Here is a 20,901-nt window from a genome sequence, read left to right on the forward strand (position 1 = left end):
AAACCACTACAGCTATGAGATTTTTAGTGTTAAAATCTGACATAGATGGTATAGTGGCAAACACGATAGTTGAATTTCGAGATGCGACATTCTTTGAGGATGTCTACCCTATGAAGACTGGAATACCTGAAACGACTTCTGAGGAAGATCCTACTCACACATCAAGTTCTATTCCTGATCATGTGGAAAAGATGACAAATGTGGGGGCGGAACCTAGTAGTAGCTCTAGTCCTAAGGAACTAGAGGAACCAAGGAGAAGTAAGCGTGCAAAGGTAGTCAAGGATTTTGGAGGTGATTTCATCACTTACAATATCGAGGACGAACCTTTAACTTTTCGGCAAGCTATGGATTCTTCTGAGTCAAGGTACTGGAAGGGTGCTGTCAAGAGTGAAATTGACTCTATTATTTCTAATGGAACATGGGAGTTGGTTGATCTCCCTCCTGGGTGTTCTACTATTGGGTGCAAATGGGTCTTTAAAAGGAAGTTGAACCCTGACGGCTCAATAGATAAGTACAAAGCTAGATTGGTAGCTAAGGGTTTTAAGCAAAAGGAAGGAATTGATTATTTTGATACATACTCTCCGGTTGTAAGAATGGTAACAATCCGAATGCTTATAGCATTGGCTTCAGTCCATGGTCTTATCATCCATCAGATGGATGTAAAGACGGCTTTTCTTCATGGTGAACTTGAAGAAGAGATTTATATGGATCAGCCTGATGGATTTGTTGCATCAGGCAATGAAAGGAAAGTATGTAAGTTGATCAAGTCCATCTATGGCTTGAAATAAGCTCCCAGAGATTGGCATAAAAAGTTTGATGAAACTATATTGCCTTTCAGTTATAAGATTAATGAAAGTGATAAGTGTGTCTACACTAAAGTTAAAGGTAATGAGTGTGTTATTTTGTGTCTATATGTGGATGACATTTTACTGTTTGGAACCAATATTGAGATTATTAACGAGACTAAAGAATTCTTGAAAAGGCATTTTGAAATGAAGGATATGGGTGAGGCAAGTGTGATTCTTGGAATCAAACTGATTCAGTCCACTGAAGGAATAACCTTGACTCAATCTCATTATATAGAGAAATCTATACTTGAGAAATATGGTTATTCACAGTGTAGAATCGCTAGTACACCTTATGATTCGAAAGTTGCCCTTGTCAAGAATACTTCAGGAGTGCCTGTGTCTCAGTTAAGGTATTCTCAGATTATTGGGAGCTTGCAGTATCTTGCTAACTGTACTAGACCAGATATTTCATATTCTGTGTCTAAATTGGCTAGATATACAAGCTGTCCAAACAGAACTCATTGGGATGCTCTTGATAGAGTACTTAGATATCTAAAAGGCACAATGTACCTTAGTTTACACTACAGGAGATTTCCTGGTGTGCTTGAAGGGTACAGTGATGCAAGTTGGATAGCTAAGAAGTCTGGTTCCAATGGAGTGACTTGATACGTGTTCACCTTGGCTGGTGAAGCAATATCCTGGAAGTCAAGCAGACAGACTATTGTTACTCGGTCTACTTTTGAGGCTGAGTTGTGTGCACTTGACGCCACAGGGACGGAGGCTGAATGGTTACACGGACTTATGTCTGCAATACCTGTAGTAAGCAGACCGCTTCCTGCTATTGCTATTCACTGTGATAGTCGAACAACTATCGACAAGATTAACAGTAAAAAGCATAATGCTAAAACTAAGAGACACATCCAAGTTAGACTCAAGTCTATAAGGGGTTTAGTGACTGATAGGATCATAGCTATAGAGTTTATAGGAACTCAGAATAATATAGCTGATCCTCTTACTAAAGGACTGGAACCTGCAGTGGTCCTTAAGTCAAGGTTGGGGATGGGACTGTCAACCCATCATAATTCATCAACAGTGGGAACCCAATACACATGAGAGGAGATCCCTCGAAGTGTATTCAATGGGTAATAACAAGCTAGAAGGATGAGTTGGTAGTACCTTTGCTACATAGATGATACTATAGTATCTGAGTCTATCCCCTATAAACCTAGAAGGTACTAACACTGCCAGAAAAGCAAGAGTGGTAAAACTCTGAATGAGATCAAGTCATTTGACGAGATAGAAGCAGTATATCTCTGGAGATGCCCAGCTAAGCGAATGTAATTGTGTGGTCGCAATTAGAGGATAGGGTTAATCCTTGAAGCATTCGACGAACAGGATCGAGACATGACCATTAATGTCTCAAAGCCGTAGATTGGCACCATAGCCTTTGACTTGTCGTCGTCTATGGAACATGGTTATACTAAACGGATTAAGATTCAAGGTGAAACATTCCATCTGAATCCGATAGCCATTGAAGTAGAGGACTTAGGAGGGTTCAAACCCGGAAGGGTACCTACTCTGAAAAACAAGTCATGATGAAAAACCTGATCGCATTTCTGTATGAATTTGTGGGGGATTGTTAGAAAATTAGGATTTTAGAGCTTAATTTAATTATGTTCTTGATATTAATCCAAAAGTCTAATGATTGGAAATTGTTCAATGATATTTGAACTTAAATTTTCATGTATGGTTTTAAGAATTTTCTTAATGAAATCCATATGAAATGAGAGTTGAAAGTAGCTTGGAAAAGCTTGAAAAAATTTGAGAATGTTTGTCCCACATTGAAATAAATAAAGGAGGTTGTGTGCTTTATATGGTATTACCCACATGAGTAGTATACAACTACTAAGGTGTGTGATGGTACATTGTGTTGTTGTGTGCTTCACGCGCGCACACACACACACACACGCGCGCGCCCCGCCCTGCCCCGCCCCGTCACGCCACGCACCGGGTCGGGTCGAAGGACGATTTGGGCGAATGTCTCGGCGTCTCGCGTACGCGAGGCGACCTGGGCGAGGATTTTATTTATTTGAGAATTAATTTTAATTCGAATTTATTTATCAGTGATTGGATTATTATAAATTGTTGGGCTTAGTCTAAATACCTTGAACCTGGACAAATAATATAATCTGATCTGTAACTGATGAATAAAATCAGAACTTAAGTTCTGATATGATATCTCAGAACTTAACTTAAGTTCTGATATCAGAACTGAACTTAAGTTCTGATATCAGATCAGAAATTAACTTAAGTTCTGATAATAATGTGGGTTTTAATGGGTGTTAATGTGAAAAGCTGTTACAAGTAATTTAAATTCAAAATCTGATCAGTTTTGATTTTTTATTAATGAAGCAGTTTAATTCAGACATTAAGTGTGTGGACAGTTTCATTTTCTCCTCTCCTATAAATAGAGGTTAAAGTGAATGTATTATACACACTACATTCTCTTCTCTTCTCTTCAACCTCTCTGCATTTCTCTCCCAAAAGTCCTGAAGTGCGCATCCCAAATGCAGCAGGTAGGGGCAATATTCTCTTCAAGAGCAGCCAGGACTTCGAGCAAGGCCTGGTGACTCAGTTGTGATCAATTTTCTTGGCATTTTGTATTTGTGAACCTTTATTTCAGTCACTGTTAAAAGCTATAGTTTCGGGTACATCTTTCTTTCTCTCTTCCTTATTTCAGTTACTGATTTTGTTTACCTGCATGTTTTGTTTTGTTAACTGTGGTCTTGGCCTAAACTTGTTAAATTCTTTATACACTTGCTTCTATGTTGCTATATTTGTTAGTGAGATTTACAACAGAAACCGCTCAACCGCATCCCACTGCTCAATCACTCGCGACCGAATTGTATTTTACGGATAATCGCGAAACGCGGGTTGGTTGTGGATTTAAATTTTAAAAACCGCTCATTCGCAGTTTAGATGCGGTTTTAAATTCTTGAAAATCGTAAAATCGCAACCGCAACTCGCAACATATATTTAAAATAAAATATATTTCCAAAAATGTTGTTGATATCATATAAATTAATAAGTATACACATTTATTAACTAATCTTAGGTTAATGTTAAGACTCCGTTCATAAGATTCACAATCATTATAAGATATATAACTAAACAAGTGGAAAATATAATTAACATGTAATTTTTTTATCTTTTTCTTTTTTTTTCTCTCGCCTACTTTTGTATGTTTTTAATATTGTTACTCTACACGGATCATTAGTTTGTATTTTATTTTTGAATGTAAATATATCACGTAACTTAAACTTGAATTTATTAATATTCTGAATTTATTTTTTTGCAAATTATTAATTATTTTAAAATAAGTGGTTGAACCGCAAACCGATTCGCAATAACCGTAAATTCGCAACCGCAATTGACGTGGTTAACCGCAACCGTATTTGCGATTGCGGGTGACAATTTTTTAAAACCGCTCTTCGCGGTTTGATTCGACTTTGACCCCAAAACCGATCTGATCCGAACAGCGGACACCCCTACCTCCTTGTTGTTGCAACACGGTTCCCGAGGCTCCAAGGTGATGCAAAGAGCGTTTGCAACCCACACCCCCGCAAACTTAATTTCATTATCAAATACAATTTGAGAATTTGTAATATTAAAAATTCATACCCTTGATTATTTAATATTGCAAAGATCATTATTTATATTTATATCTAAATGAATAAATAATGACGGCTAAATTCCGTTTCTTAATTAAACAATTTACATAGACTCCTTTTACTATTTTATATCAGAACGAGACTCTCTGTGCGCACGTAATTACTAATTTGTTTGACTAATGTGGCAAACAAAAAGTTTTGACTAATCTAGTAGAAATCGAGTCAGAAGACCCTTTTTTTTGCCCTATACATTGAATAAACAAGTTGTTTGTTAAAACTAGCCCTCCGAAAAGGGTTCGGGCCGAATAGCAGTACCGCCTGTACAAGACGTTCTCACAATTATATATATTCTAAAAATAATACAATTTTACAATATAAAATTTAAATTATAATTATTTACATCCACTATTTTATTTCATTATATTCATTTTAAATATTAAATTGTAACCAACACGATAATATAACAAATATAAAAGAGGAAATCTACTGGAATTTCATTACTGAATAATAACAACTGATAATACTTGGGCAAAAAGACAAGAAAATGAAAGACAAACAAAATACAGGAAAAATGAGAGAAAACCCAAAAACAACTTTTTTCACGCATGACCTCCAATGCAGTATTGTTCCCTTTTTTATTAACCAAGCTGACACGTGACCTTTTCTTACTGGTCGAGTCTTCCACCCATTATACACATGATCCCATATTGATCATCTTGTCAACTACACCAAACGACATTGTTCATCTAACCCATAATAATAATTTACCTGCTGAAAGTTACTGTTACCGTGATACTAGTAATACTCGTTACAATACCTCCCTCTCAACAACATCCTTGACCTCAAGGATTAACATTAGGATCAAAATCAGGGTACTGTGCCATAATAGTATTGACATCCTCCCATGTGGCGTCTTCAGGTATAGTATTGGACCAGTGAACTAGCCATTGCATAACTGCAATGTTATTCTTTTTCACACTGCGACGTTCCAAGAGTTTGGTTGGATAAACTAGAAATTGTCCTTCAGTGCCAAGTTTAGGAAATTGTGTTGTAGCAGTATATTTCGAACCAATTTTCTTCTTTAATAAACTGACATGGAACACCGGGTGGACTTTGCTTTCCACAGGCAGTTCAAGACGGTATGCAACTTCGCCAACCTTCTCAAGAATCTTGTATGGACCAAAAAATTTATGGGCCAACTTCAAATATTTCCTCACAGCCACAGATAACTGCTTATATGGTTGCAATTTTAAAAAGACCCAGTCGCCCACCTGGAGAGTTACTTCCTTATGCCTTTTGTCAGCATATTGTTTGTATTTGTGTTGAGCTCGAAGAATGGTCTCTTTCAGAAATTGGTTCATCGCTCCTCGCTGAATCTGGAAATCTACTGGAATTTCATTAGTGAATAATAACAACTGATAATACTTGGGCAAAAAGACAAGAAAATGAAAGACAAACAAAATAAAGGAAAAATGAGAGAAAGCATAAAAACAACTCTTTTCATGCATGACCTCCAATGCAGTATTGTTCCCTTTTTTATTAACCAAGCTGACACGTGACCTTTTCTTACTGGTTGAGTCTTCCACCCATTATACACATGATCCCATATTGATCCTCTTGTCAACTCCACCAAACGACACTGTTCCTCTAGCCCATAATAATAATTTACCTGCTGAAAGTTATTGTTACCGTGATACTAGTAATACTCATTATAATACCTCCCTCTCAACAACATCGTTGACCTCAAGGATTAGCATTAGGATCAAAATCAGGGTATTGTGCCATAATAGCATTGACATCCTCCCATGTGGCGTCTTCAGGTATCGTATTGGACCAGTGAACTAACCATTGCATAACTGCAATGTTATTCTTTTTCACACTGCGACGTTCCAAGATTTTGGTTGGATAAACTAGAAATTGTCCTTCAGTGCCAAGCTTAGGAAATTGTGTTGTAGCAGTGTATTTCGAACCAATTTTCTTCTTTAATAAACTGACATGGAACACCGGGTGGACTTTGCTTTCTACAGGCAGTTCAAGACGGTATGCAACTTCGCCAACCTTCTCAAGAATCTTGTAGGGACCAAAAAATTTATGGGCCAACTTCAAATATTTCCTCACAGCCACAGATAACTGCTTATTTGGTTGCAATTTTAAAACGCCCACCTGGAGAGTTACTTCCTTACTCCTTTTGTCAGCATATTATTTGTATTTGTGTTGAGCTTTAAGAATGGTCTATTTCAGAAATTGGTTCATCGCTCCTCGCTGAATCTGGAAGGTTTCAACTGCCCCAACATTTGATCGAGTAGCTGTAGGTACACATAATTGGCAAGGTTGAACACCGTATAGTGCTTCGAACGGTGTCATTTAAATAGCAATGTGGTAAGTGCTATAAAACCACCATTCCGCGAGGGCTAACCAGTTTGCCCATTTCTGAGGACGATGGTTAGTCATGGACCTTAAGTAGTGTTCCTAACATCTATTAAGCCGTTTCGTTTGGCCATCGCTTTGAGGGTAGTAGGAGGTGCTTAAATGGAGTTTAATGCCCACTGATTTGAACAGCTCGCACCAAAATTAGCTAGTGAACACCTTATCACGGTCCGAAATAATGGACAGGGGTAGGCCATGAAGCTTATAGACATGATCCAAGAAAACCTGAGCCACAACGGTTGCTTTAAAAGGGTGAGACAGAGCAATAAAATGACCTACTTTGGTCATTCTATCAACCACCACCATGATGCAATTTTTATCACCCGACTTCGGAAGCCCCTCAATAAAATCCATGGATATTTCTTGCCAAATCTGACTGGGGATGGGCAGGGGTTGCAGCAGTCCTCCCGGAAATTTGTGACCAGTTTTTATTCGTTGGCAGACATTCCAAGTTTTTACGAAGGCAGCTACATCATCCTTCATACGAGGCCAACTGAATAATTGGGATAGCTTCTTGAAGGTGCCTTCCTGACCTGAATGACCCCCTGTTGGGCCATCATGCAGCTCTGTTATTAATGTTTGGTGACTGCTACCTGATGCTCCAATGAAGATTCGACCACCCACTCTAATTAGACCCTTTGAGTATGTAAAGTTACTGTAAGCAGGTTCTTTGATAATAATCCCTGAGATTATTTTCTGAGCTTCAGAATCTGCTGAGTAACTGTCTAAAACTTCATGAACCCATTCCATTTGCAGCTGGGAGATGGCATTTAAACACCCCGTAGGTTGGTCTTGTGGCGGCCTAGATAAAGCATCGGTTGCTCGATTTTCTGATCCCTTTTTATAAACTATCTCGTAATCGAGGCCAAGTAGTTTAGCTAACCACTTTTGTTGGATCTAGGTAGACAAACGCTGCTCAAGTAAATACTTAAGACTTTAGTGATCCATTTTGATAACGAAGTGGTGGCCTTGCAGGTATGAATACCATTTTTGTGTTGCCAAGACCACAGCGAGTAACTCCTTTTCAAATGTTGATAACCCTTGGTGCTTGGGTGATAACCCTTTACTCATAAACGCTAGTGGTCATCCTTGTTGCATCAAAACAGCCCCCACACCAAGAGTACTTGCGTCTGTCTTTAAAACAAATGGTAACGAGTAATCCGGAAGAGCCAACACAGGGGCTGAAGTCATTGCATATTTAAGATTTTCGAAAGCAGCAGTGGCATCCTGGTTCCAGAAAAAAGAATTCTTCTTGAGCAATTGAGTTAAAAGCCTACTGATTTCTCTATACCCCTTAATAAAGCGTCTATAGTATCCCGTGAGTCCGAGAAACCCACGTAGTTGCTTGATATTGGATGGTGTACGCCAATGTTTCATGACAGCAATTTTATCCGAATCAGTGGACACTCCCTCGGAAGAAATTATATGACCCGGGTATTCTAATTTCTGCTGGCCAAAGAGGCATTTGATGTGTTTAGCATAAAGTTGGTGTTCTGTCATTAGTTGCAACACAACCCTGAGGTGAGTGACATGAGCAGCCAAACTTCGACTATAAATCAATATATCGTCGAAGAAAACTACACACATTTCCGGAGTAAGGGTTCGAACACCGAGTTCATGAGTGACTGAAAACTAGTCGGGGCATTAGTCAAGCCAAAAGGCATGACCTTGAACTCGTATAAGCCTTGATGGGTTCAAAAAATTGTTTTATGCACGTTTTCGGGAGCCACACGAATTTGATGATAACCTGATCGAAGTTCCAATTTGGTGAACCAACTAGCCCCATTTAACTCATCCAAATGTTCGTCGATAAGAGGGATTGGGTACTTATTTTTTACCGTGATTTCATTGAGCTTCCGGTAGTCTACGCACATATGCCAAGTGCCATCCCTCTTCTTGACCAAAATAATGGGCGAGGTATACGAACTAGTGTTTTCTTGAATAATGTCAGTTGCAAGCATTTCCTTAATTTGCCTTTCGATCTCAGATTTTTGGACATAAGGTACCCTATACCCTCTTTGATTCACTGGTTGGCTACCAATTTGTAGGGTATCTTATGGTCGTAAGCACAAATTGGGGGAAGGCCTTTGGGTTCTGCAAATACTCCCTTAAATTCATCAAGAAGCTTATGTATTGAGGATTTGGGACAGAACTGGTGGTGTCAGAAATCTCCCTTGAAACACCCTTCATCATACAGATATATCCATGAGTTTGTTCTTTAGAAGACTTGAATAGCTTGTTGAGTTATTTGCCTGTGATACTAAGCAATTTCTCTTCATTAGATTATCCTTGAAGACTGATTGTAGTGCCATTCATGTTCAAACTAATCTCCAGGGCTTTGAAGTCAAATGTGACGGGGTTATATAACTGCAACCAATCAACTCCTAATATAATATCTGAATCCCCCAACGGAAACAATCTGAAGTCGTGGGTGAATTTATGGCTCTGCAAGGTTAAAGTCACTGATTTGCACAACGAATCAACCAAGATTTTCGAGCCATCAGCCACTTGCACCATTAGAGGTGAGTGAACTTCAGCAATAAGGCCAAGCTTCTTCACCATAGCAGAATCCACGAATGAGTGGGTGGAACTATTATCAATAAGAACATTGACTCATTTGCCCAAAATTGAGTCTTGAAGGCGTATAGTCCTAATAGAGGAGCTTCCAGAAAGAGCATTGAGGGAGATTTCACCAGGTGTGTCATTGTTACTTAATAACAACTCCATGTCGTTAAGAACATTGTGCACCTCTATGGGATATTTCTCCTCTTCTTCTTCACCAATTAAGGAATATAGCTTAGCTTTACAAGCTTGCCCTGAATGGTAAGGATCATTACAACGAAAACATTGCCCACATTCCCTTCGTTCCATGATCTCTTTACTACTTAAGGTGGACCTACCCTTGGTATTGTAGCTATTTTTTTACAGTCGAGGAAGATTGTTGGGTGGATTTTGTGAACACATGACCCATAGAACCCGTAGGAGTTAGGCTGTAAGATGTAGTAAACTTGGAGTTTGCCACTTTGGTGGAGTTGAGTGCTTTATGAGTTTTTACTTTCTCTTGTTTAGCCAAAAAAATAGCATCACTAAAAGTTTGAGGGCGGAACATCCTTACAGATGTCTTGATATGCTCCTTAAGGCCACTAATAAATCTGGAGATAAAATAATCCTCCGTGAACCCTTTTATTTCTGGTGACCACCAGTGCCCTCAATTCTTCAAAACGGTCTTCATACTCATGGATCGTGCCTATTTGACGAAGTTTATTGAAAAGGTCATGCACATTCCTATTCTCAGGGTTCTCAAAGCGGGTTATCACATCACTAATAAACAATTTCCAACTAACATTGACCCTACTAGACATATAAAAATGAAACCATATGCTAGCTTTACCTTCAAAATGAAGGCCTGGGAGTTTGACACGTTTGGTATCTTCAACAGTGATGAATTCAAAGTACTGTTCTGCTCTGGTAATCCACCCCTTCGGGTCTATACCTTCAAAATGAGGGAATTCGATTTTGGGGTTTGGGTGAAACAAGTTGTGGTTTAGTTGGTGGGGTGGGTGAGGACTGCCAGGGACAAAATAGGGGGAAAACCCTGGGTTTGGGCCAAATATGGGATGGGATAGTATGGTATGGGAAAATGTATAGTATTGGGGAATCATTAGTTGATGAGAAAAACCCACAGTGGGTTGGGTAGTAGAGTCTGTAGTATATTATAATGGTGTAGTGGTGGTTAGGGTTGAGTTGGCAAAGTGTGGTGGTAGCTGAGAGTTTGAGAGTGGTGGGACTTGTGGCTGAGGACGGATAAAGGGGCATGTGAAAGGTGGGGGAGTAAACTGTGTGTGTGGTAAGGTGTTAGGTGCAGTGGTGTGGACGAATAACGAAGAAGAAGAAGTATGGCAGTTGGGAGAGTGATGTTTGGTGATGCTCGTAACCCCAGAAGGAGTTGTTTCAACTCTACAAAGTTTAAATCTAAACGATCCATACAAGATTCAATTCCATCCATATGTTTGTCTATCTGATTATTCATGTCCGTGAGCTGTTGAGTGACCTCTGTTTGAGTCTGAGTGAGTCCTTCATTCATCTCCTTCAGCTTAGTCTCATAAGTACCCAACCTTGCATCCAGATCTCTGATTCTTGTCCCTTCATCCATTTCCGATGCGTGATTTCAAGCCAAGGAGCGTCCGCTCTGATACCACTTTGTAACCAACACGATAATATAACAAGTATAAAAGAGGAAATCCACTGGAATTTCATTACTGAATAATAACAACTGATAATACTTGGGCAAAAAGACAAGGAAATGAAAGACAAATAAAATAGAGGAAAAATGAGAGAAAGCACAAAAATAACTATTTTTACGCATGACCTCAAATGCAGTATTGTTCCCCTTTTTATTAACCAAGCTGACACGTGGCCTTTTCTTACTAGTTGAATCTTCACCCATTATGCACATGATCCCATATTGATACTCTTGTCAACTCCACCAAACGACACCGTTCCTCTAACCCATAATAATAATTTACCTGATGAAAGTTACTATTACCGTGATACGAGTAATGCTCGTTACATAAATATTAGGTGACCCCATTTTCTTAATTTTTCTAACTAAATTATACATTTTCTTAACCTTCGTGCCCCTCTTTTCATGTATATAACTCAATGAAATGGAGGAATATCATTTAGAAATTTTAATTTTCTTTTGCAAAATTCCATATGTCTTAAGTTGTATCAATTAAATTATTTTAAAGATTTTTGTTTGAAAACAAGTATTTTATTCAAGAAAATCTACGGTTGATTAAATCCTATTGGCCGATAGTATCTTTTGAGGAAAAGATAAAATATTATTTTGAATTAATATATATATATAGTTTAAATAAAAGTAAAACAAACAGTAAGTTATATATATTCGAATATGAAATTTTTTAATTAATAAAATGAATAACACATTTGGAACTTATAAATGTATATAGGAATCATATAATTTTCAATAACCTATTAAATATATTCATAGATAAAAATATTATTTTTATTATATTTGAGAATCGAGGAGCGGGAAAGCCGGAAGGGGCAGTAAATGATACTTCCTCCGTCCTATTAAGTTATATATATAGGGAAAGTGGCACGGTGTTAAAAAAAGTGTAATTTAGTGAGACAAAGTTAAAAAAAAATGGGTAGAGTGGTGAGATCAACTAATATTTAATATTTATGTTTAAATTGAGTATATTGAAAGTGAAAGGAATATGTCCTAAGTCCAATCATGTATTAGGATTTAGGAATAACTTTTTATGTAATCTGTTTTGATTTCATTGATATTAATAAAAGACTTGTTTTGTTTTTATTACGGGCTCTATCTATTTAAGTGTTTAAATAAGATATACCATAGTTTAGAGTAAAGCTTTTTATGGATTATGATGAGATCATAATAGTGAGACCTAAAAGATGATAACTTTAAACTTAAATAGTTCCTGATAATAGGATTACTAACTGGTAATTAATAATCCGCAAAGATCGGTACATACTATGCTTGCTTCATTATGAAGGATGTCTATTCTCAAAGACATTTGTGTGGTGACACTATAGCTAGTATGTAGGTGCTTATTATGGAATAAGTTCACTGAACATGACTCGCACAGCTGAACAACTGATGAGTTCACTCACGTGTCAGCAGTTGTTCACATAGTGATAGTTGTACAAGTATCCTTAGACTTGAGGTCATCATAGTCATCTTGTGTACACTGAACTATGCTTTGGTTTAGTTTTTAGTCTCTAGGGACAATTATTAGGGCTCTACTGGGTATAGGAATTTGTACACGAATATAGTGTATGATCAATAAAGGATCTACCCCTTCCAGTGAAGGAAGCGAATGTTCAAGGCTGATCCACTTATGCTAGTTCAGGAATCTCTGGGCAGAGTGAATGAAATTAGAAAGGAGTTTCTAATTTGCATAGAACTAAGCATAGTAAATGGTAAGCAAGTGATTAAATTAGATAGGCTTGACACAAGATCCATGCCTTGTATTTAATCAGGACATTGTAGGGTAGAAGGAGTTTATTGTACGGTAACTATTCACTGAATAGGTTCTTGGTATTATAAGCAGTGAATTCATATTATCCGGATAGTCGCGATATGCTGAGAAGTATCCCTCACGATGTAGAATAAATATGATTAATTAATTAATCATATTTAATAAATTAGAGAATTTATATAAATAATGATAAAATAGTTTTATTATTATTTATTTCTACTACCGGCTTAATATTGAACCTACAGGGTCACACCATAAAAGGAGAATGATTTAACGGTGGAGGAATTAATTAATAATGGCTGATAATTATTTATTTATGAAATAAATAATTAATTGGAAAATTTAATAATTGATTAAATGAGATTTAATTGATTATAAATTAATTAAGAAAAGTTCTTAATATTATTAATTAAGAATTTAATTTTTGGAAATTAAATCAAGAGAGAGAATTATTTCTAAAGTGTTTAGAAAAATGATTAATAATTAAAAGGTGTTTTAATTATTAATGAGAATAATAAATGGGTTAATAATAATAATATTTTATGGGAAAATTTCAGCTGAAAATTTTGCCTATAAATATACTATTATAAACCCTATTTTTATTCCAACCCGAACCCGAACCCGAACCTGAACCCAAAATTTTTAGAAAAACCTAATTCTCTCCACCTTCTCCTCCTCCTTAACGTCGTTTTCTTGGTGGATACCGGTGGAGTGCTTCACGTTTGAGGAGCAGCTGCTAAGGATCTCCGATCGTTGCTTTTGGATCGCTATTAAAGGTTAGTAATCGATTCATATGTTTTAATCACGATTTATATGCTTTTATTTGGATTTTATATGTGTAAAAGTGTTTTACCATGCCTCCGCTGCGATTAAAATCTAACAATGGTATCAGAGCATAGGTTGTATGCATATAGATCTGTGGTAAAAATTTCAGAATTTTATGTGCTTGTATGAATTAATTATGATTTTTACAAATTATATTATGGATTAATTTTGTCTGATGAGAAATCGTTTCTCAGAATAATTTTGAATGTTGATCTGGGTTCTACAAGTGTTGTAGATCGTCTGGGTATTTGTTTCATAATTTTATGATGTATAGATTTTTTATTATGAACTTTTGAAGTTGTATCATTAATAATTCGTAATTAGATATGTATATATATAATCTGTTGTATATATATATATATTGTGTGTGCTGTTGTTGAATGGCACGGAAAGAAAGAAGACAGACAAGCACAGATGTCAGATAAGGCGCGGCGATCGAGAAAAAGTAACGGCGGCTGCTGCAGGCGCGTGTGGCGCACGCGCGCGCGAAGGGGTGTCGCGCATTCTGGGAATGCGTTACACCCTGTGGCGCATTCACGGAATGCGTTACACCTTTTAATGGCTTAAAAGGCTTGTAACGCATCACCGGAATGCGTTACAGAGCTAGTAACGCGTTCCTGTAATGCGTTACAGCCCATCTGTTTTTTTTTAAATTTGATTTCTGGGAGTTTCGTAACTCCGTTTTGGGCGTGCAATATATCGTTGGATTCGTTTTTCCGAGACGGATCTAATGGTGTGATCAAATTTTAGTTTATATAAAAGTTTTGAACTGATTATATTCCATGAAGTGTTTTAAAGTTGTTTTTGACTGTTTTAATTGCTTTTAAATGCTTCATGTGATACATAGAGATGTATAATGCTTAGACCAATATGCTAGATGATGTAACATGCCTACCTTGATGTTTATTCATGTTGATATATGTGATATATGCTTAGTTTATCATGCGATGATAGATTTAGGTAAACTTAAATGAACATAAGGCGCTTGTTAGACAATCTAGTATAGTGAAATTGTTTCATAACCTTAATAATAATATTATGAATACAATCATGAGATTCTTGTGTTTATGAAACACGTAATTGAATATGAATTTTCAATATGAGATAAAGGATGATTCTGTCAACAACAGATTTCTATTTGTAAGAAAGGGTTATTAAGTGACGTCTCTTGACAATGCTCCACCCGATCTAGGAATCATCTGATTATTGATTATTGATTTGAAATATTTAATTTAAAAGGAAGAATCTCTTTATAATATGATTATGATTGTAACGTAATATAATCCCTCTAAAATCAAATAATATCAAGTAGTAATTGGTCAATGATACAACGGGCTTGTGTCGGTCATAGCCTTCCAACATGATAGAAAGTAGTTCTTATTTTTAAATCATTGTCAGTTCGTGCTACAGCCGAGGGCTTTTATTTCGAAATAAGAAATACTTGTCTATTACATAGAGATGTGTACATTGAATTAGAATCTAAAGGTCAGTACGTGCCACAGCCGTGGGCCGTTGGGGACTGATTCAATTGTACGGAATGTTGGGTTAGACTTGACTTATAATATTGAGTTTGTCGTGCCACAACCGTGACTCAATTATTCAAGAGGCTAAAGTTTGATTAGGGAATAACATAAGATGTAATTGACAAGAGTTGTCTGCCTATTGAACATTACATGGCGGTTCGTGCTACAGCCGGGGTTGTGTAATGGAATATAGGATCCCTATTCCCACTAGCATTATGAATGCTTAATTTTTCATGTAGGGGTTGAATAAATTAGATAAATTAGTGGGAGCCACTTATGAATAAATTAGATAAATTTTGCAATCGCTTCCGAGTTCGTTCTCGCAGTTTGTTGTGAACTTTCACATGAATAAGTTGGATGTCAGCCTGCCTGAACTCCACAACATGTTGAAGACTGCGGAATCGAATTTTCCCCCTAAGAAGAGTTCTGTTCTTCTAATTGGTGAAGGTTCCAATCCTAAGAAAAGGAAGAGGAACCCTTCCAAGAAGAAGAAAGTAGGTGAGAAAACGCCGGTTCCACCAAAAGCTGAAGACCCCAAGAGCAAAGTTGTTTGCTTTCACTGTAACAAGGTGGGGCACTGGAAGAGGAACTGCAAGGTTTACCTTGCAGAATTGAAGAAGAAGAAGGGTAGTGAGACTACCGCTTCTGATTCAGGTATGTTCATGATAGAAGTGAATATGTCATTAAATCAAATTTCTACTTAGGTATTAGATACCGCCTGTGGTTCTCATATCTGCAATTTGTTGCAGGGACTAAGGAGAAGTAGGACTCTTGAGGAAGATGAGGTGATTCCACTGATGGGAAATGGAGCAAGAGTTGCTGCTAAAGATGTAAAATCATTTCATTTACATATGCCTACGGGAAAGACTATTGTTTTAAATAATTGTTATTTTGTTCCCTCGAGTGTGAGGAATATTATTTCTATTCCTATGTTAGACTTGGCTGGATTTTCATTTATTATTGAGAATAATGAATGTTCTATTCTTAGAGATAATATTCTTTATGGACGTGGTACTTTAAATAATGGTCTGTATAAATTTGACATAATTTACTTCAGATTGAACAAACTAATAAAAGAAAAGGGATGATGAAAATCTCACTTCATTGTGGCACTGCAGTCTCCATTTAGTGGACATGGAGAGAGGGCTGCAAATTTGCTAGGAATGGTACACACAGATGTATGTGGACCAATGTCTACGCAAGCCATAAGTGGATTTTTCGTACTTCATTACTTTCATAGATGATAGATCTAGATTCGGATATGTGTTTGATGAAACACAAGTCTGCAGCCTTTGAAAAGTTCAAAGAGTATAAGTATGAAGTGGAGAAACAAACCAAACATAGTATTATAATTCTTCGATTAGATCGAGGTGGTGAATACTTGAATAGAGAGTTTCTGAATTATCTCAAAATAAATGGTATAGTCTCCCAGTGGACGCCTCCAGATTGGTATCTGAAAGGAGAAATCGAACTTTGTTAGACATAGTTCGGTCCATGATGAGCTATGCAAATCTTCCAGTATTTCTATGGGGTTACGCATTGGAAACCACATCATATTTACTGAATAAGGTGCCTTCCAAATCTGTTCCTCAAACTCCGTATGAGATATGGAAAGAAAGGAAACCGAGTCTTAAACACGTTAAGATTTGGGGATGTCCAGCTTATGTCAAGTAAGTTGACCCAGATAAGCTGGAATATCGATCCGTAAAATGTAGTTTTGTGGGATATCCTAAAGAGACTTTAGGGTATTACTTTTACACCAATCATCATGTGTTTGTCTCCAGACATGCTACCTTCTTGGAAAAGGAGTTTATCCTTGAAGGAAACAGTGGGAGCAAAATTGAACTTGATGAAGTTCAAGAAGCACAAACTACTACGGATCAAGTGGAAACACCTGTTCTGACTGGGAACAGCCCATTCGTAGGTCAGGGAGAGTGTCTCGCCAACCTGAGAGGTAATATGGCTTTGTCATTGAGAATGACAATGAGTTGTCAATCATTGATGATGACGACCCTGTGACCTATAATGAGGCTATGAGTAGTGTTGACTCAAAGAAATAGCATGGTGCCATGAAATCCGGAATGAAATCTATGTATACATGATACAAAAGAATGATTAGAGCAGATGGCCAGGTGGAGACCTTTAAGGCCAGGCTTTTGGGAAAAGGATTCAAACAAAGGCAATGGATTGACTTTGATGAAACCTTTTACCTGTAGCCCTGTTAAAATCAGTTCGGATTTTGCTTGCGATTGCTGCTTACTACGACTATGAGATCTGGAAATTAGCCAGATGGTTTTCTTTCCAAGAGAAATGAAAACCTAGTGTGTAAGCTGCTGCGAACCATATGTGGTTTAAAGCAAGCTTCTCGTAGATGGAACATTCGTTTTGATGAGACAATCAAAGAGTTTGGTTTTATGAAAAACGTAGATGAACCATGTGTCTACAAAAGGGTTAGTGGGAACGCGATAACATTTCTTGTGTTGTATTGAATTAGAGTTGACACGCATAACAACATAGCAGACCCACTCACAAAGGTACTTTATGAAAGTCACTTTGATCGTCATAAAGACAAGATGGGTATTAGATACCAGAGTGATTGGCTTTAGTACAAGTGGGAGATTGAAAGGAATATGTCCTAAGTCCAATCATGTATTAGGATTTAGGAATAACTTTTTATGTAATCTGTTTTGATTTCATTGATATTAATAAAAGACTTGTTTTGTTTTTATTACGGGCTCTATCTATTTAAGTGTTTAAATAAGATATACCATAGAATTTACCAAACGCGCTTTTTCAGACATCATCTTGTAGAATTTACCAAATATCTTTCTGAGAAAGACTCACAACAATATCAAACAGGACCTATATCTCAATCCTTACCGTTATGTTTATATTTGCCACTATTCCTTATTCGTATGTCCAAAAATGTTGATAACATTTTCTTTGTTAAAATAAATTAAGTGTTATTTGTTATTTTTTTATAAACATATTAATGTTTGAGATTAAGGGTGTGTTTTGTATTGCTCTTGCAGACAGCAACATCAGCTTTTCGCTGAAAAACAATTAAAAAACTGTTTGGTAAAATATAAAAGCTGTTTTTCAAAAAAAGTGCTTTTGGCCTAAAAATTGCTGTTAGAGAAAGTAAGTCCCCCAGCATTTAAAAAAAAGCTGTTTTTCAGCTATTGCGGAAAGCAGATGCTGATTTCACCATCAAACCTTACCAAAAGCATCATTATTTTTAATTTTTTGCATCAACAAATATACGTATCAAAAAAATTACCAAACAATCATATGATTTTTACAACAATGTTTTTTTCAGCAGCACAACAATTTTTAACAGTAATTCCAAACAGAGTTTGAATTAAATAATTTTTTTATAAATAAAATGGAGGAAGTAAAATTTACCCGGCACCCCGCCCAAATTCAAAAAAATATTGGATCTTCTCACGTAGGGGGGGATCAGTTTAGGATCGGAGGGCCGGTGAAATGTCCCCTAATTTAAATTTCTTTTTTCCGAACCCCGACGGGGATACAGCCAAAACAGTTTTTGGTCTAAAAAATTTATTTTAAATTATTATGGTAGGATTTCAAATTCACTATAAACGAGTGGAGAGAGTCAGAGACGTTAGACGTACGGACATTGAACAAGGAAATAAAAATAAGATTGTTGTGAGCCCGTGAGTCACCAAGCACTAAAAAAGCAAATATCTATACGCAGGTACTAATGCGATTTTGGTACTTCACTTATTGTACCCGACGGGCTCAATCATTTTTTAGTGGGTCACTTAATGATCATATACATATTTCTGTTCATGTATGTGATTCACCTATCATAAATATAATAGCACCCAAAAAGCTTGTAAAAGTAGTATTCTTATCTAATCCATAATTTTAAAGAAGTTTAATCTAATCCACCATATATTCGCATTACTAATACACTTCCACTTATTTTATTTGTTAATCCAAATTCACATTTTTTATCATTTCATGATATTTACTATTTAGTTTAGTAATTAAGCATTTAAGCTATGTTATTGTAGTATTTTTTTTAAATTTGAATATATTATAAGCCTGATTTAATTTATTTATTGAAACTAAAATAAATATTTCAAAAACAAATATAACTGAAATCTTGTTGAAAATAAATGAGATGAAAAAATATTTTACTTACGACACAATTTAACTTATTTTTTCGAAAAGAATGAGACACTTATAGCAATCAAATCTTATATTCAGAAGATACCAAATTTATTATATTTTAATATATTCAACACTAAATTTATTTTAATATAAAAAATTGGAATATTTAAATTCTAATGAGATGGGAATAACCGAGAGAGACAATAAATTATTGATGCCAAAGATTCTCTCCCAATTCCATCAAATTGCGAATCAGCACATACCCCAACAGGCAAACAGCCTGCAACAGCCTTTTGGATAGGGACCAATTCATTGCATATTACTGCAATAATAAATGAAAATGAATTTATTAATATAAAATTGTAAAGATTTTCTGTCAAAGTTTTAGAGTCTTAGAGTAATAGGTTACTGATATTTGCGTCCTAATAGATTCTAATGTTCGTGATTAGAGATTTCAGAAATTTGAAATATTTGATTGCGATACCGATTTACGAATTATTGGGTGATTTTTTTTTAAAAAATAGATAATTTATTAACGATTTATCAGAAATCGGTTAAATCGATAATTTATTAACGATTTATCAGAAATCGGTTAAATCAAATAAATATTTTTAACCATTTTTTTAGGGATTTATTGTCTATTTTTTAAAAATCGACCAATTTCTATAATAATATTTATGTTATATAAAGCTACTTTTTAATACTACAATTTATACTTTTAATTTTATCATAATTTTTTTAAAAAATTACTAGTTAAACATACTAATATATTAGTCCTGTTTTTGTTAGATTCTAACTCAAAATTCTCTCTCTCTCTCTCTATTACATCAAAAATAGTGTTTTAAAAATCGGCGATTATTTGCGAACTTATTACACGAAAATCGATTCAAAAATCATTTTTTACGAAAATAAGTTAAAATTGGGTTAATTGATCAAAACTCAGTTTTATTGGTAAAAAATTCATAAATATATATAAAAAATAAAAAATATAAATTTGTAAAAATTTTAAGAAAAATAATAATCTCTTATACATATTTAATATTTTAAAATTATAAAATAATTACATATATTATTGATAAATAAAAATAATATTAAATTAATTTTAATTAATAACTCAATTAATTTTTTCAATTAATCATTAATTCCTAGAAGGTGTTTCATCGACTAAGTCCGATTGTCATTTTTTGCTAGACAGATCAAAAGATGTCGGGTTTGATCACAATTACATATAAAAAGTTAGTATAAAAAATTGGATGCAGTCTAATCATAATTACATATAAAAAAATTGGAGGACTGTCCACATATATAAAAAAAATGTTGTCTTTTTTATATAGTACTACATTTAAAGCTAAATTTAAAAAAATGAGCAGGAAAAGGAAGTGGTGCTAAATTTACAGCTAGTGATGAGATGGAAAAGAAAGAAAGAAATGCACATGCAAATCAAAAGACGAGTCTTTTGTCACGATTTGTAGTTGGGGGGGACACACAAGTACAAAAC

General features: G+C 35.7%; 1 protein-coding gene across 1 annotated transcript; it reads right to left on the reverse strand.

Annotated features, from left to right (window-relative positions):
- Positions 1-7,969: 7,969 nt before the first annotated feature.
- LOC141661107 (putative mitochondrial protein AtMg00860) lies at positions 7,970-8,473 on the reverse strand. The gene has a single exon (XM_074468085.1). The coding sequence runs from the start codon at positions 8,471-8,473 to the stop codon at positions 7,970-7,972; it is 504 nt and encodes a 167-aa protein (XP_074324186.1).
- Between the last annotated feature and the right edge of the window lie 12,428 nt (positions 8,474-20,901).

The sequence above is a fragment of the Apium graveolens genome, chromosome 5 (assembly GCF_009905375.1).
Source record: "Apium graveolens cultivar Ventura chromosome 5, ASM990537v1, whole genome shotgun sequence".
Classification (NCBI taxonomy): domain Eukaryota; kingdom Viridiplantae; phylum Streptophyta; class Magnoliopsida; order Apiales; family Apiaceae; genus Apium; species Apium graveolens.

Bases quoted from the DNA above. Each gene is read 5' to 3' on its own strand.
- LOC141661107 (XM_074468085.1), bottom strand. From the start codon at position 8,473: ATGTGTGTAGTTTTCTTCGACGATATATTGATTTATAGTCGAAGTTTG.